The 14,703-nt window shown below is 45.2% G+C and overlaps 2 protein-coding genes across 6 annotated transcripts in view; one reads left to right on the top strand and one right to left on the bottom strand.

Moving 5' to 3' along the window:
- TAF5L (TATA-box binding protein associated factor 5 like) overlaps window positions 1-14,703 on the bottom strand; it is a 522,668-nt gene that overhangs the window by 409,600 nt on the left and 98,365 nt on the right. The gene's annotated exons all lie outside the window — the stretch shown is intronic.
- URB2 (URB2 ribosome biogenesis homolog) overlaps window positions 1-14,703 on the top strand; it is a 524,601-nt gene that overhangs the window by 71,951 nt on the left and 437,947 nt on the right. For all 3 annotated transcript variants that reach the window (XM_069234932.1, XM_069234933.1, XM_069234934.1), the window contains one exon: window positions 1,089-4,482. In XM_069234932.1, the coding sequence (XP_069091033.1) occupies window positions 1,089-4,482 (3,394 nt within the window). The remainder of the gene's footprint in view (window positions 1-1,088; window positions 4,483-14,703) is intronic.

Raw genomic sequence — 14,703 nt, forward strand, 5'->3', positions numbered from 1 at the left:
TGTCTGCCAGCTACTTGTGCTCTCTTCCATAAAGACTAGAGAGCTAAAGTGCTGGTGCAAAAAGAGGAAACCAGTACATCACGTTTATACGGTATGATAGTAAAACAGAGAAAACAACTATTTGTAACATTTGTTAAATGATAGACTATAACTGATCTTCCTACCCAGGTTTAATGTTCACATCAAACAATGTATAATGCCCAAAGGTAGAAAATAGGCGTTAAAGGTATGTAATTGTAAATGCTTTGCTTTAATGAATTGTACATAGCATTTTGAACAAGTTAAGCATATTGTTACAAACCTTGTGTTGATGACAGACAAACTTCTTTCACAGATCAATACTATGGTATGGGCAGCCAAATGATTTGTCCAGGGAGTCATTTTCCAGGATGCAATTATTATATGTGTCAGAATTCTGCCTGCCTGTCTGTCTTTTCCGTGCTGATCATAGAGACAAAACAATAATTTCGCTTTTATTCAGAAATATTGTACTTTTTCTGCTCCATCACTTGTCAGAAACATCAGTCAGTGTTTCTGGTCCATGTTTTTGATATTTGATCTTTTGCATTGTTTATCTTTACAGTGCATCATTCTGACTCTGCAGCAAATTCTGATAATGGAATGATGGCTTCATTGTTTGCTCTCTTCTTCATGCACTGGAACTTAACTCTGGGGTTGCTTTTACTTTTTAAAGAGTTTCTTTAAACTTGCTGTTGCTGTTCCTTAGGGCAAATTGTACTTAATGAATATTGTTGTTTTTTGGTAATGTCGCTGAGAGAATGCCATACAGAATCTGTCAAGCTAGTTGGCTGACACCGTTCCTATTTAAATCGAAATACTATCATTTAATTAGGCATTCAAAGACACAAAGCACTACTAAATGCTGTCACGTGCCAGACCCAAATAAATCACAATAGAACCTGAAATCCATTATGGGTTGCACTTGCTTACAAGTGGCGTGCATGTAAGTATAGGTTACAAATGTGAAAAACTAAATATCGTAGAAATATTATTTATAAAACCTGTTCATGCCTCTTGAACAGCATTATGTGGAGGTATTCTCATTGACCTTTTCTTCTTTTTCCTAGGTCATAAATGACAGGATTTCTTCATTTTTCACTTTGAAAGCAGAGAATACTATTTACACAGTGCTGAGCTGTTGCAAAGCCATCCTTTCAAATCCAGCCCTCACTGTAGTATACACAGCAAAGTGTGAGCTAATGGTAGAGCTTTTAAGCAGGCTATGTCATGTGGCCTGTCAACAGCTGATCTCTGTGCATCCCCTCATACCACAGGTATTTGATGTTCTTAATCTTACTTTTAGTCAATACCTATTGATCCAAAGGCAGCAAGTCAATGTCCATCGGGTGTTCGGACACATGATTGAACACTTACTTCAGCACTGCCTGCTCCTGAGGCATCTGTTATCTTCAAGAACTTGGGTGAGGGACGAGGACTCCAAGATACGCCATCAGTTGTCCAAGGATATCCGAAACAAACTTGAAGCTGTCCTGCTCAGTGGACTTTTTCAGGCTGAGCTTGTGTCATTTTACAAAGAGGAACTTCTGTTGGGCAAAGAGCAAGTTGATAAAAGAGGATCCATCAAAAACATATTTGCACCTGTTCACACCCTTCTAAATAAGCTCTTTGATTTCAATGACTGTGAAGAATGTATTTGCACAGATGTGGTTGCCAATTCCGTGCCACTGCTTTACAAACTCTTTTTGAACTCTTATTGCAAGGAGGGAAATCAACTAATATGCTTTTACATGGTGGCTAGGCTTTTTGATTGTGTCCAGATCACTCACCAAGTTGAGACAGGTGGAAGATTGCCCTTGCTGAACTGGAACTTGTCTCTACATGCTGCAGAACAGTTATTGAACTATGTACTTGACCATGATATTTACAATATTGCTGTGGATCGGATACAACACGAAGAGACCCAGTTCAAATTTTATCGCAAACTGGCTGAGATACTGGTGAACAACTCACAGCCTTCTGTTCCTGCCTGGTTTCGATGTCTGAGAGCCTTGGTCTTGTTAAACCACCTTATCGTTGAGCCAGATTTGGATGACATAATATCGTCTGCTTGGATTGATGCAAACATCACTGAAATACGTGTACGGAAGGCCCAGGAAGTCTTGATCACCACACTGTTTCAGACCTACACGAAATTGCGACAGTTTCCTAAGTTGTTTGAGGAGGTTCTGGATGTAATATGTCGCCCTGCAGCTGAAGACTTAAGGGAGCCGATCTTGTGGTACAGTCTGCCCTTGATGGTCAGTGAGTGTCTACTAGAATTGCCACCCAATCAACTTCTGGATATTTGGGAGTCAGTACTGTTAAAGTGCAGCACCCTAATCCTCCCTGATATTAAAGATGATTCAGATATGTCTCTAAAGTTGCTCTCCATGAGTTCAATATTGCATTTTATTTTGTTTAATATGAAAAGCTTAGATAATACCACCCCTGTGCCAGTCATCCACCGCACTTGGAAACTGATGGAGAAGATCCTAAAAGATCTAATAAGACCTTTGCTGAATCTTCATCAGGGTTACTTTGCTAAAGAAATACCCCCGCTATGGCTTGAGAAAGCGAGCGATTCAGCTCTCCTCCTCTCCCACACATGGGTAGAAGTCAACACAGTGCTTACTTTGAACTGTAGCAAGTATGATTCAGCAGTTGGTGATTGGGCTATACCAGCAATCATTCCAATGAAGAGCTGGGATTTTACCATCCTTATTCCTGATGTACATTGTTGGAAGAATGTAGTCAAGAATTCATGTCAGGTGAATTCGATGAGTAAGTATTGCCTAGAGCTGCTATCCCTTCAGAAAATGAAAAAAATCCTCATGCAGTTCGACATTTCTTCTGAAACTAGTTGTCAAAGCTTACAGAATGCAGCATCTTTCATTTTTCATTCGGGCACTATATGTTTAATGGATGGGCAGCATGACTCCTGGAGTTGTTCTGCAAGTTCAGTAAATCCTAGAAATTACCCTGTTGCACACTGGCACCTTATTATCTCGCATCTCTCAGTACTTGTCCCATATATTCCAACGGATGTCCTACACTCTGTTGCAGATGTGCTTCTACAAACTTGGCTATCAGCAGAAGTAGCAAACAACTTAGAAAGTCCCAATCTTTGTGCCACCATTGAAAACGTGTCTGTGAACTTACTACACAGCTCTGATTGGCTTGAAATCTGTGGATTGCGCTGCGCCATCCTGACCTGCTTGATTCGGGAGTGTGCTCAAATAATCTGTAATAACAAGGAAGATGTCTTGTGTGATGTGCTCATACAGCTCTCAATGAACATAGAACACTGGAAGAATGGATCTTCTTTTAGTAAGCTCACTTTAGACGTGGACCTTGATTGTGAGGAACGTCCTTTAAAAAATGTACTATCTGTATCTTGGGAGACCATGAAAAGTGTGTCTGAAAGCATTTTGTTGTCCTCTAAAAAAGGCTCCTCTATTTTCTTGGATGAAGATCAACTAACACACCTGGACAGCCTTTTAAACATAATTTACAAATTGAAACCAGATAGTTTTATGCCTGTTGATCTCGTTCGATGCTTTCTTTTGCTGCTGTCCTTGGCTGCAAGAGTGAGAGGTACTAGTTCTTGCACTAAAACAAAAACTCTTCAGTTTCATAAGAAGAACTTTCACCTGTTGACTCTTTTACAAAGTGCAAATTATGCCGTCTACTTGTTCAAAACTGTGCATGCAAGTGACTTTCTAAAAATGGTTATGGACTCCCTTTTTGCAGCAAGCAACGACTTTTGTGCCTGGGAGCAGAGCCACGACTGGTTTGATTTACTATTGACCACTCAGATGTACTTTGAGCATTTTTTTCAAAATATCCTCAACCGAAAGCAAAGTCTTCTTATTAATGTGGAGAAATGTTCTTACTTTCTGGCAAACTGCAGACCATATTTGGAGACTACATCAAAGAAAAAATCTAAACAGTGGAGCCAACAGGCTGGGCAACTTCTTATTGTAGCTTTAGGCAGCATGTGCAGAGTTACAGTTCCTTATCTCCAGAAACAGGTCGATGAATCAACTTCAGAAACTGTAGCCACACTGCTTCAGGGAACAATTCATCAAATGGGAACAGTTATACATATTACACTACATGAGACCATCAGTCAGCCACTAGTTCCACCATTCTTTGTCAAATGTGTTACTACTCTCTTAGAAACTGAGCTGAGCTTGGTATCCTACTGGAGCACCACAGTGCGAAAGAGCAGCAACAAGAATTTTGATGTGTGTCAGCACAAGGTTGAACTTCAGCACACCGAACTGTACAGAGTTTTTTATTCGCAAACCGTAAATGTTTTACAGTCAATTGAAGAACATTTCCAATTTGTAAAGGCCGCACTGCAGTTTTTTACTTTTTACTGTTCTGTACCTGAAGAACAACAAGAAAAAGAGAGAACTGTTACTTGCATATTCAGCACCCTACAGAAACTGCTTGCTGGTAGGTGACATTCCTTTTTTTAAATTAATTTTGCTTAGTACTAAAAACAGACCTCATAGTAAAATGAAGGAGTAGGAGTACTTTACTCGGTACATTCTACAGTAGAAAATAAAATGTATTTTTAAAGAAATTAAACTTGGTTCACTGTGAAATTGTTGGTAACATTGGGACTTTGTGTTTAAATTTTTCTTTGTGACAGTTAATGAATTTAAATATACAAACTTTACTTTATTTTTTCCTTTCTGTTTATTCACAGTAATTTCTTATGACTTGCTATTCTCTTCTTTATTGATGGCTCAAAGTAGGTTTAAGTTTTTGTGCTTGTGACATGTTATCTTTTTTTTTTTTTGGTGGTGGTGCTAGTATTTTAGTGGTCTTCACTTCTGTTGTTTCACTAATCATTTATTCTTTTTGTTTTTCCTCTTTTTATGCTTTTCATAAGTTTCGCCTCAATTCCTCATTACCTTTAGTGCTTTTTACACTTTCTTTTTAGAATTGTTTTATTTCACTGGCCTACATTATACTATAACTGATAGAGACCTCTGTCTACAGATTCCGTACCTTAGAATTATTCCCAGGCACCAGACTGGATCCGGATTTTTTTTTGTTAGCAGCAGCCCTGTGTGCCAGTAGGTCACGTTGTTCGGCTCTATGTGGCATCCTCTGCCCCAGCACGCGGATGTCAGTTCTTTTCTTTCCACGCCTGTCAGTGCAGATCTAGTGAAGAGCTATCCCCAGTCACTTTTTGACTGACTTTTTTTGGACCCTTTTGTCGAAGATTTCTTTTAGACCTTGTCTCCTGGTGTGGCCGTGATGTTTGCAAGGTTAGCTGGTTTCAAACCCTGTGGTGCCTGTCATCGGCAGATGTCTGTGACAGACCCACACTTTATCTGTCTATGGTGCCTCAAGCATGACCATGACAAAAAGACCTGCGTAATTGTAACGTCATTTGCCTCAAGTTCTTGAGGGAGTGAGGCCCTTCCTGATCAAAGTGCGATCCTGGTTGAGAGTAAGGTCCTGGGATCAGTTGCAGAGCCACTCCAAGGACTTGTTGCAGTTGAAGTCGTCTGGGTAAGTCTCACTGACGGAAGAAGAACAAAAAGTCAAAGAGGTCTTTGACTTTGTCACGTCCGTCTAAGTCATCCTGCAAGACGAGAGAACGTCAGCGTTCTAAGACTGACTCCATGCTTGAGTCTACCCCAGGGCCATCTCCACTCTTCCCCAAGTTTCCTGGAGTCGGAGGGACCACCGGCTAACGACGCGAGTTTTATGGGACCATGAACCTTACATATGGGTGGCCCGGTTGCACTGGCACGCCACCAGTCGGGCCCTTTGGATCCAAGTGGTGCCAGTAGAGCACCTTGGCCTTTTCTCGTACCAGATCCATTGCTAACGTCCCCAGGGCTGCCAGCTACACAATGCCCATGCACATCCCTGACAGAGCTGGATGGACATCATCTGATGCAGTCTCTGGCACAGACTGTAGACATTCCACCCAGGTCGGAGACTGTTCCCTTCCTTCCTTTGGCCTAGGACGTGGGGATGATTTGGATGGGCTATTGGACCCTTATGAATACTAGCCCCTAGGTATCACCAAGGACACCTGGTGTGAGGGTCTCATTTAATGTACCTCACAAGGATGTGCTACTGGGGCCTGGTCCAAGACCTGCATGGGAGCTCCTTGTGAATCTTGACAAATGCTAAATTATAACCCAACTGGCAATGACTTTAGCATCCCTGTAAGTCCCTACTAAATGATAACCAGGCTGTGGGTACTAAAAAGGGTCTCTCAGGGCTGCAGCATGTATAGTGCCACCCAAAGGGATCCACACTCAAACTGCATGCAGTCTGTGATTGTAGGATGCGTGAAATGGTGCAAAACATTCCTAATCCACGACATTGGACACACCCAGTGTACTATATGCAAGTCACCCCTACAGCAGGCCTTATAACCCTAAGGTAGCGTGCATTATATTACATATGAGAGCATTGCTGCATGAGCAGGTGTGTCCCTGTATTGCCTAGCTACAGCTAATTGCTAGACCTTACAAGTGGGGCCATTTTGAGAAGAGGTACTGGGCACTGTTCCCTACTCCTTACCCATCGACATGATGGCTCCACTGAAAATACTGCTATTTGGTATCAAACACCTTGTCTTAAATCTATACTGATGCAAGTATCAGATTTATTATGACACGCACCCAGAGGGCACCTTTGAGGTGCCCCCTGTATCCCTTTTAGGTATTTAGTGTGCTGGCTGGCTGGTATAGTCCAGCATGCCATCACAGACAAGTTTCTAACCCCCTGCAAGGGAGAGCTGTGCTCTCAAAAGCCAGGAACAATGCTTGCTTGGCAGAAAATATTCTCACCTCTTCCAGTAGGATTGCTACCAATTTAGCATATCAGGACCAGAGGCTTTAAAGCCTCTGCCACATTTGATATGCGACCCTGGCTTCCCCTAGACTTAGGGAATGCCACCCCCTGCCCTGAGGCCCATTTGGCACGAGAACAGGAGGGAAGTTAGATATTCAGGAGGCATGTCACACTTATAGGCTAGGCACACCCCTGAGGTTGGCCACTTGAAGTGGACAGTCGAGAAAGGGTTTCATCATCTTGAATTTGGTGAAAACAGAGACTTCTGGGTCAGGGTTATGCCCTCCCACCACAGTGAGTGGTGATATAGGGGGTGTAGTCATCCCAGGGGTAGGTAGCCCATTGGCTACTACCCTAAATGCCCCTGAAGTCAGTATGTAGGGCCCTCTGACACCAGAGAGACAGATTTGACTAGCTGGGAACAGAAGGGCAAAGAAGAGCCAACACAGTGAGAACTGAGGACCCACATCGAACTTCGCACAAAAACCCTGTCTGGCTTCTGGTATCTCAAAAGTTACAAAGACCCGACTCGCTTAAAGGCTGTGTATCCTCCTCAACACTGGACGGACTGTCTAGCACTATGCCCACCAACTAGCATCTCCCTTGGGGTGGAGGAGCCATTCCCCTGCATCTGCATGCACTGATGTCACCTGTCTGGTACATCGATTTGCTCGCCATTGGGCCCACTGAGGGAGCATTACGCCAGGAAGAGGTTTCTGTGGTCCCAGGAGGTCAGCCCCATCTCTCCACTGATTTTTGAGACATTATACCCCACCCCCCACCCCCCAGGAACTTCGGCACCAATTCCCAGAGTACCAGAGCACTTGCACTCCGATCGGGACACCATCACGGCCAAAACTAACTGCTTGATGAGGGACTTGAGGACAGTTGAGCTCCACGACCAGAGTGTGTAGGAGGCTGGCCTGGCTTATAGTGGGTACCTTGTGGTACTTACACCTTGTGCCAGGTCCAGTTATCCCTTATTAGTAGAATAGAGGTGTTTCTAGCAGCTTAGGCTGTTAGAGGTAGCTATGGCAAAGCAGCTTAGGCTGAACTCGGAGACATGCAAAGCTCCTACTATACCACTTATATCATATAGCACAATATCATAAGAAAACACAATACTCAGTTACTAAAAATAAAGGTACTTTATTTTAGTGACAATATGCCAAAAGTATCTCAGAGAATACCCTCACTTAGGAGGTCAGTTATATACACAAATTATATGTACACAAACCCAAAACAGGTAAGTAACAGTAAGAAAAGTAGTGCAAACAATGTAGAATCACAATAGGATGCAATAGGTGAACATGGGCCTAGGGGCAACACAAACCATATACTCCAAAAGTGGAATGCAAATCACAAATAGACCCCAGGCCTATGGGAAGTTGTAGAGGGTCGCTGGGACTGTAAGAAAACAGTAAGGGTGTCCAAAATACCCCACCCCAAGACCCTGAAAAGTAGGAGTAAAGTTACCCTACTACCCCAGAAAGACAGAATACAGAATAGCCTTGGTGAAATAACGTCCACGTTATTTCGCAGCCATTTTCACTGCACATAAGTAACTTATAAGTCACCTATATGTCTAACCCTCACTTGGTGAAGGTTAGGTGCCAAGTTACTTAGTGTGTGGGCACCCTGGCACTAGCCAAGGTGCTCCCACATTGTTCAGGGCAAATTCCCCGGACTTTGTAAGTGCGGGGACACCATTACACGCGTGCACTACATATGGTAACGCCGAACATGGCCATGTAACATGTCTAGGATCATGGAATTGGTATTGGGGGGACAATTCCATGCATTCCTGGGTCTCTAGCACAGAACCTGGGTACTGCCAAACTGCCTTTCCAGGGTCTCCACTGCAGCTGCTGCCAACCCCTCAGACAGGTTTCTGCCCCCCCTGGAAATAGGTGTGAAGGGCTGGGGAGGAGTAGCCTCCCCCAGCCTCTGGAAATGCTTTAATAGGCACAGATGGTGCCAATCTCTGCATAAGCCAGTCTACACCGGTTCAGGGATCCCCCAGCCCTGCTCTGGCGCTAAACTGGACAAAGGAAAGGGGAGTGACCACTCCCCTGACCAGTACCTCCCAGGGGAGGTGCCCAGAGCTCCTCCAGTGTGTCCCAGACTTCTGCCATCTTGGATTCAGAATTGTTGGGGGCACACTGGACTGCTCTGCGTGACCAGTGCCGGCAGGTGATGTCATAGACCCCTCCTGATAGGTGCTTACCTCTCTTGGTAGCCAAACCTCCTTTTCTGGCTATTTAGGGTCTCTCCTCTGGGCTATTCCTCTGATAACGAATGCAAGATCTCACCAGAGTTCCTCTTCACTTACCTCTTCGACTTCTGCCAAGGATCGACTGCTGACTGCTCCTGGACGCCTGCAAAACTGCAATAAAGTAGCAAGACTACTACCAGCAACATTGAAGTGCCTCATCCAGCCGGCTTTCTCGACTGTTTCCTGGTGGTGCATGCTCTGAGGGCTGTCTGCCTTCACCCTGCACTGGAAGCCAAGAAGAAATCTCCCATGGGTCGACGGAATCTTTCCCATGTCAACGCAGGCACCAAACTTCTGCATCACCGGTCCTCTGGGTCCCCTCTCATCCTGACGAGTGTGGTCCCTGGAACACAGGAGCTGGGTCCAAGTGTCTCCCACAGTCCAGTGGCCCTTCTGTCCAAATTTGGTGGAGGTAAGTCCTTGCCTCCCTGCGCCAGACAGCAAACCTGAGTACTGCGTGGTTTGTAGCTGCTCCGGCTTCTGTGCACTTCTCCAAGGATTCCTTTGTGCACAGCCTAGCCTGGGTCCCCAGCACTCCGTCTTGCAGTGCTCAACCCGCTGAGTTGGACCCCGACGTCATGGGACCCTCCTTTTGTGACACTGAGTTCACAGATCTTCTAAGTGCCTGTTCCGGTACTTCTGCGGGTGCTGCCTGCTTCTGCAGGTGCTCTGAGTTGCTGAGCGCCCCCCCTGTCTCCTCCTCCTCCAAGGGGCGACATCCTGGTCCTTCCTGGTCCCCAGCAGCACCCAAAAACCTCCACCGCGACCCTTGCAGCTAGCAAGGCTTGTTTGCGGTTTTTCTGCCTGGAAACATTTCTACAACATCCAGCACGCCGTGGGACATCTTCCATCTAAAGGAGAAGTTCCTAGCCCTTTTCGTTGTTGCAGAATCTTCGGCTTCTTCCACCAGGAGGCAGCCCTTTTGCACCTTCATCCGGGGTTTCCTGGGCTCCTGTCCCCCCACCCCTCACCCCTTCCTCCCCAGACACTATCGCGACTCTTGGACTTGGTCCCCTTCCTTTACAGGTCCTCAGGTCCAGGAATCTGCCTTCGGTGTTTTGCTGGTGCTTGTGGTTCTTGCAGAATCCCCTATCACGACTATTCTGTCTTTCTGGGGTAGTAGGTGTACTTTACTCCTACTTTTCAGGGTCTTGGGGTGGGGTATTTTGGACACCCTTACTGTTTTCTCACAGTCCCAGCGACCCTCTACAATCTCCCATAGTTCTGGGGTCCATTTGTGATTAGCATTCCACTTTTGGAGTATATGGGTTGTGTTGCCCCTAGACCTATGTCTACCTATTGCATCCTATTGTGATTATACATTGGTTGCACAACTTTTCTTACTGTTACTTACCTGTTTTGGGTTTGTGTACATATAACTTGTGTATATTACTTACCTCCTAAGTGAAGGTATTCTTTGAAATACTCTTGGCATATTGTCACTAAAATAAAGTACCTTTATTTTTAGTATATCTGTGTATTGTGTTTTCTTATGATATTGTGCTATATGATATAAGTGGTATAGTAGGAGCTTTGCATGTCTCCTAGCTTAGCCTAAGCTGCTTTGCCATTGCTACCTTCTATCAGCCTAAGCTGCTAGAAACACCTCTATTCTACTAATAAGGGATAACTGGACCTGGCACAGGGTGCGAGTACCACAAGGTACCCACTATAAGCCAGGCCAGCCTCCTACAGCCTGCTGTTTTATTTTTTTCCCCTCTGCACGTCAAAACCGAAAACTGGGATAGCCTCCTACAAATGTGGTCAGCCAGCCAAACGCCTGTGCAACAGAGCCCCACAGCCCTGGGCCACGACAATCAACTGCGCCTCCTTGCTGTAAAGACCGTCACAAGCTGAGCCCCCTTTTGGGTTCCGTCAGACTCGCCCCCAAGTCCCCCATTGCAGCATCACTATTTTCAGGTCCCTTTAAACTTCACTGCTGTAGGGTCCATTTTACAGTTTTGCTACATGTGTTTTTCCTTCCGTAGGTTAACAGTGTAGAGCTCGAGCTCACGCTTCAAAACTGTTGTCTGTGTATTTTGCTACTTTACTCTAAAATCGATAACTCCAAAAGTACTCACCTGATTCTGATGATCTTGGTGTCTAAAAATTGCAAAAATTCTGTATTTTTTATATATTGGCCTTTGGTTTCTTTTTGAGTGTGTGTACCATTTATTGACTCAGTGTGAGCATCAAATGCTTAACACTTCCCTCTGATAAGTCTAAGATGCTTGACCACACTGCTTCAAATGGAGCACTAAACTAAATAGGGGTCGTCTGGACTTTTTGCATGATGTGTCCTCTGCAGTTTGATCTGAAGTTCTAGTGAGTGCAGCATCAGGGGAATCTCCCTGACATAGTCCAAATATCAGACAGCACTGCAGAAGATCTACAGTGGTGGCAATCAAATTGAAGTTGGGTCAGTGACAGACCCCTCTCCCGTCTTCAACCAGATCTAGCATTAATGACTTATGTCTTACTCCTGGGCTGGATGACCCTCTGGGAGAGGTGGAGATGAGAGGACTGTGTTCTCTGGCAGAAGCCGGACTCCACATCAACCTGTTGGACTTTCAAGCGATTCAGTTCACATTGAAAGCCTTTCTATCCTCCGTCAGTGGAAGGCTAATGCAGGGGTTCACGGAGAACACCCCGCCATGTGGTAATTCAACAAACAGGGTAGTGTGGAGTTGTGGACCCTCTGTCACGGGGCCCTGCATCTCTGGACATGGTTGGAACGTCAGGACATTTCCCTGGTGGTTCAACACCTGGCGGGCTCTCTGAACCTCAGAATGAACTCAGCTGAAGATACCTATCTGTTCCTGAGAGGCGTATCCATCCAGAGGTGTGATGTAAGGTCTCTTTCAGCAGTGGAGAGAGCCTTGGTTAGATCTATTCTCCAATGCCAAAAACGTGCAATGACGACAGCTCTGTGCGCTGGAGTTTTCAAGGCAGTTCTTGTTCGGAAATGTTTTTCATCTCAAGTGGAGTTCCAGCCTACTATACGCCTTTCCACAAGTACCACTCCTGCCCAGAGTTCTCAAGAAGATAAGTCAAGACTGGGCTCACGGAGTTGGGTATCCCTAGCTGTTGAGCATGTCCATCGGTCCTTCAGTCAGGCTGCCCTTTGGGGAGGATCTCCTGTCACAGCAGCAGGGGAAGGATTTCCACCCTAACTTGTCAGGGCTCTGCCTTCATGTGTGGAGATTGAGCCACAACAGTTGATAGCTTTTGGCCTTCTGCCGGAAGTCTTTATTGTTATCTTGGCAGCCCAGTGTCCCTCCACCAAGACAGAATATGCTGTTGGAGCAGGTTTGTGGCATGGTGTACAGACACACAGGTTGTCACTTATCTGTACCCCTTTTATAGGTCCATTTGTTTATCCTCACCCTGGCCCAGCAGTGCTCTGCATTGGGCACATTGAAGGGTTATTTATCTATCATCCCTGCCTTTCTGCAGCTGCTAGATAAACCTTACCTTTACAAATCCCCTAGAGTAAATAGGTTCCTTAAAGGTTGCCAGCACATATTCCCTTCAGTTCCCTTGATTATGCCTCAATGGAGCCTCAGTTTGGTGCTTATTTTTCTTATATATGGTCCCTATGAGATGCTTTATAATGGCCCTCCTCGGCTCCTTACCATCAAGACAGCCTTTCTGCTGGCAATGACATCTGTCTGAAGGGTTAGTGAACTGCAGGCGCTGTTGTGTTAATCTCTCTACATCTCTTTTTAACCACACCAATAGGTACTTCAAAACTTGAGCATCCTTCTTAAAAAAGGTAGTCCCCCATTCCACATAGAGTAGTCCATCACCTTGCCTGCCTTTTATGCTCCTCCTTTTACCTGTAAGGAAGAGGAGAGACTCCACTGGTTTGCCTCAAAAAGGATGTTTTACCTTCATAGCACGTAACCATCCTGGGTGGACGATCAACTCTTTGTGGGATGTGTTGGAGCCTAGAAAGGCAGTGCAGAAATTAATCATCTTATGGTGACTTTCCCTCTACTTTAAGATCTGCTACGCACTGGCCAAGAAGCACCCCCAGACAGCTTGTGTGACAATTCCACCAGAGCAAAGCTTGAGACCACTGCGTTAGCAACTGGACATCTGTCATGCTGCAATGTGGACTTCACTGCACATGTTCACCAAGCTCTACTGCCTGTACAGTCAGATCCGTTGGGATGGGCATTTTGCCCATTCGGTCCTGCTGGACTTTCTTTTCTCAATCAGATTTGCAGACCCGCTTCCGGGAAGATATTGCTTGGGTATCTATTCTAAGGTAAGGAATCTGCAGCTAGAAGTCTCTACCAGACAAGGAGTTACCAAAGGTAAGTAACTTGTTCATCTGATAGAGACTCTGTCTAGCTGCAGATTATATACCGACCCACCCATCTGCCCTGCTCTGCAGACGATTTTTTAGGCATATGGCTGTTCCCTTTTCATGGCCCTAGTTTAATACAACAGTGGTAACTGTTCTTCATGGCTCCGGGCTTGTGGTGTGTAAAGTCACAAAAAGAACTGACGTCCGCTTGCTGGATGTCACGTATATAGGCACCGCACACATCACTTTCGATGACGTTACGTAGAGCTAAGAATGCCACCTACCACACGCAGGGGTATTGCTCACAAAAAATTTCCAGATCCACTCTGACACCTGGAGATAACTCTGAGATAAGCAGTCTGTGCCTAGATAGAGTGTCTACCCGATAAGGTGTTACCAAAGGTAAGTAACTTGTTCTTTATGTTTCAACTCTGTTTATTAAGGTTTCGTTCAACACATACACCCACCTACAACCAACAGCCGGGTGAGGTTTGAGAAGCAGTGTCTGTATATCTTAGACCTCAACCAATAACTGGATCCCTAACACTCCCAACCACCCTTACTCCTTCAGGAATACTTTGTCAAAGGTCTTATGAATGTACTCCGCCTACACAAGGTGTATAAAGTATTGCAGCTTTTTAAGTGGATGATCGTGGTTCTATAAGTCTAAGGGTGTGCAAGTATTTAGGGCAGGTTAGTTCCCGGAATTCTTTGGAGAGTAATGTTAGAAATGGCTCCACATTGCCCTATAAGCGTCACCTTGTGCCGTTAGTACTAAGGTGAGCTTCTCCATTCCCAGTATGTGCCACAACTTGTGAAGCCATGCTTAATGTGTTGGAATTTTATCTGTGCCCCAGTGCATGAGGATTGTCTAATGGGTAGCTCCCAGAGCGAGTCCAATTTGCCTTCCTTCGCAGGATTTAAGTGGGTAAATAAGCAGTTTTGGGAGGCCCAAGAGTGTATATGCTGGAAATTGAGGCAGGGTAGTATCTAGACAGTCAGCTATGTCATTCAGGACTGCCATCCAGAACGAGGTTACTTTGGGGGCAATCCCATAGTATGTGGAGCAGCGTCCCCTGCTGGCCACAGCATCGCCAGCACAATGGACTGTGGGCTGGATTGCCTCTGGGGAGTCTAGGTGACGTCAATTACCAGTTTGTGATGAGTTTCATGGCTGTTTTAATGCCCACTGTGTTAGTGGCTACATACTTAGCTGTGAAGAAAATGTGCCCCCATTCTTCTAAAGAAAGTGGTCTGC

Source organism: Pleurodeles waltl, chromosome 5, assembly GCF_031143425.1.
Source record: "Pleurodeles waltl isolate 20211129_DDA chromosome 5, aPleWal1.hap1.20221129, whole genome shotgun sequence".
NCBI classification, from domain to species: Eukaryota; Metazoa; Chordata; class Amphibia; order Caudata; family Salamandridae; genus Pleurodeles; species Pleurodeles waltl.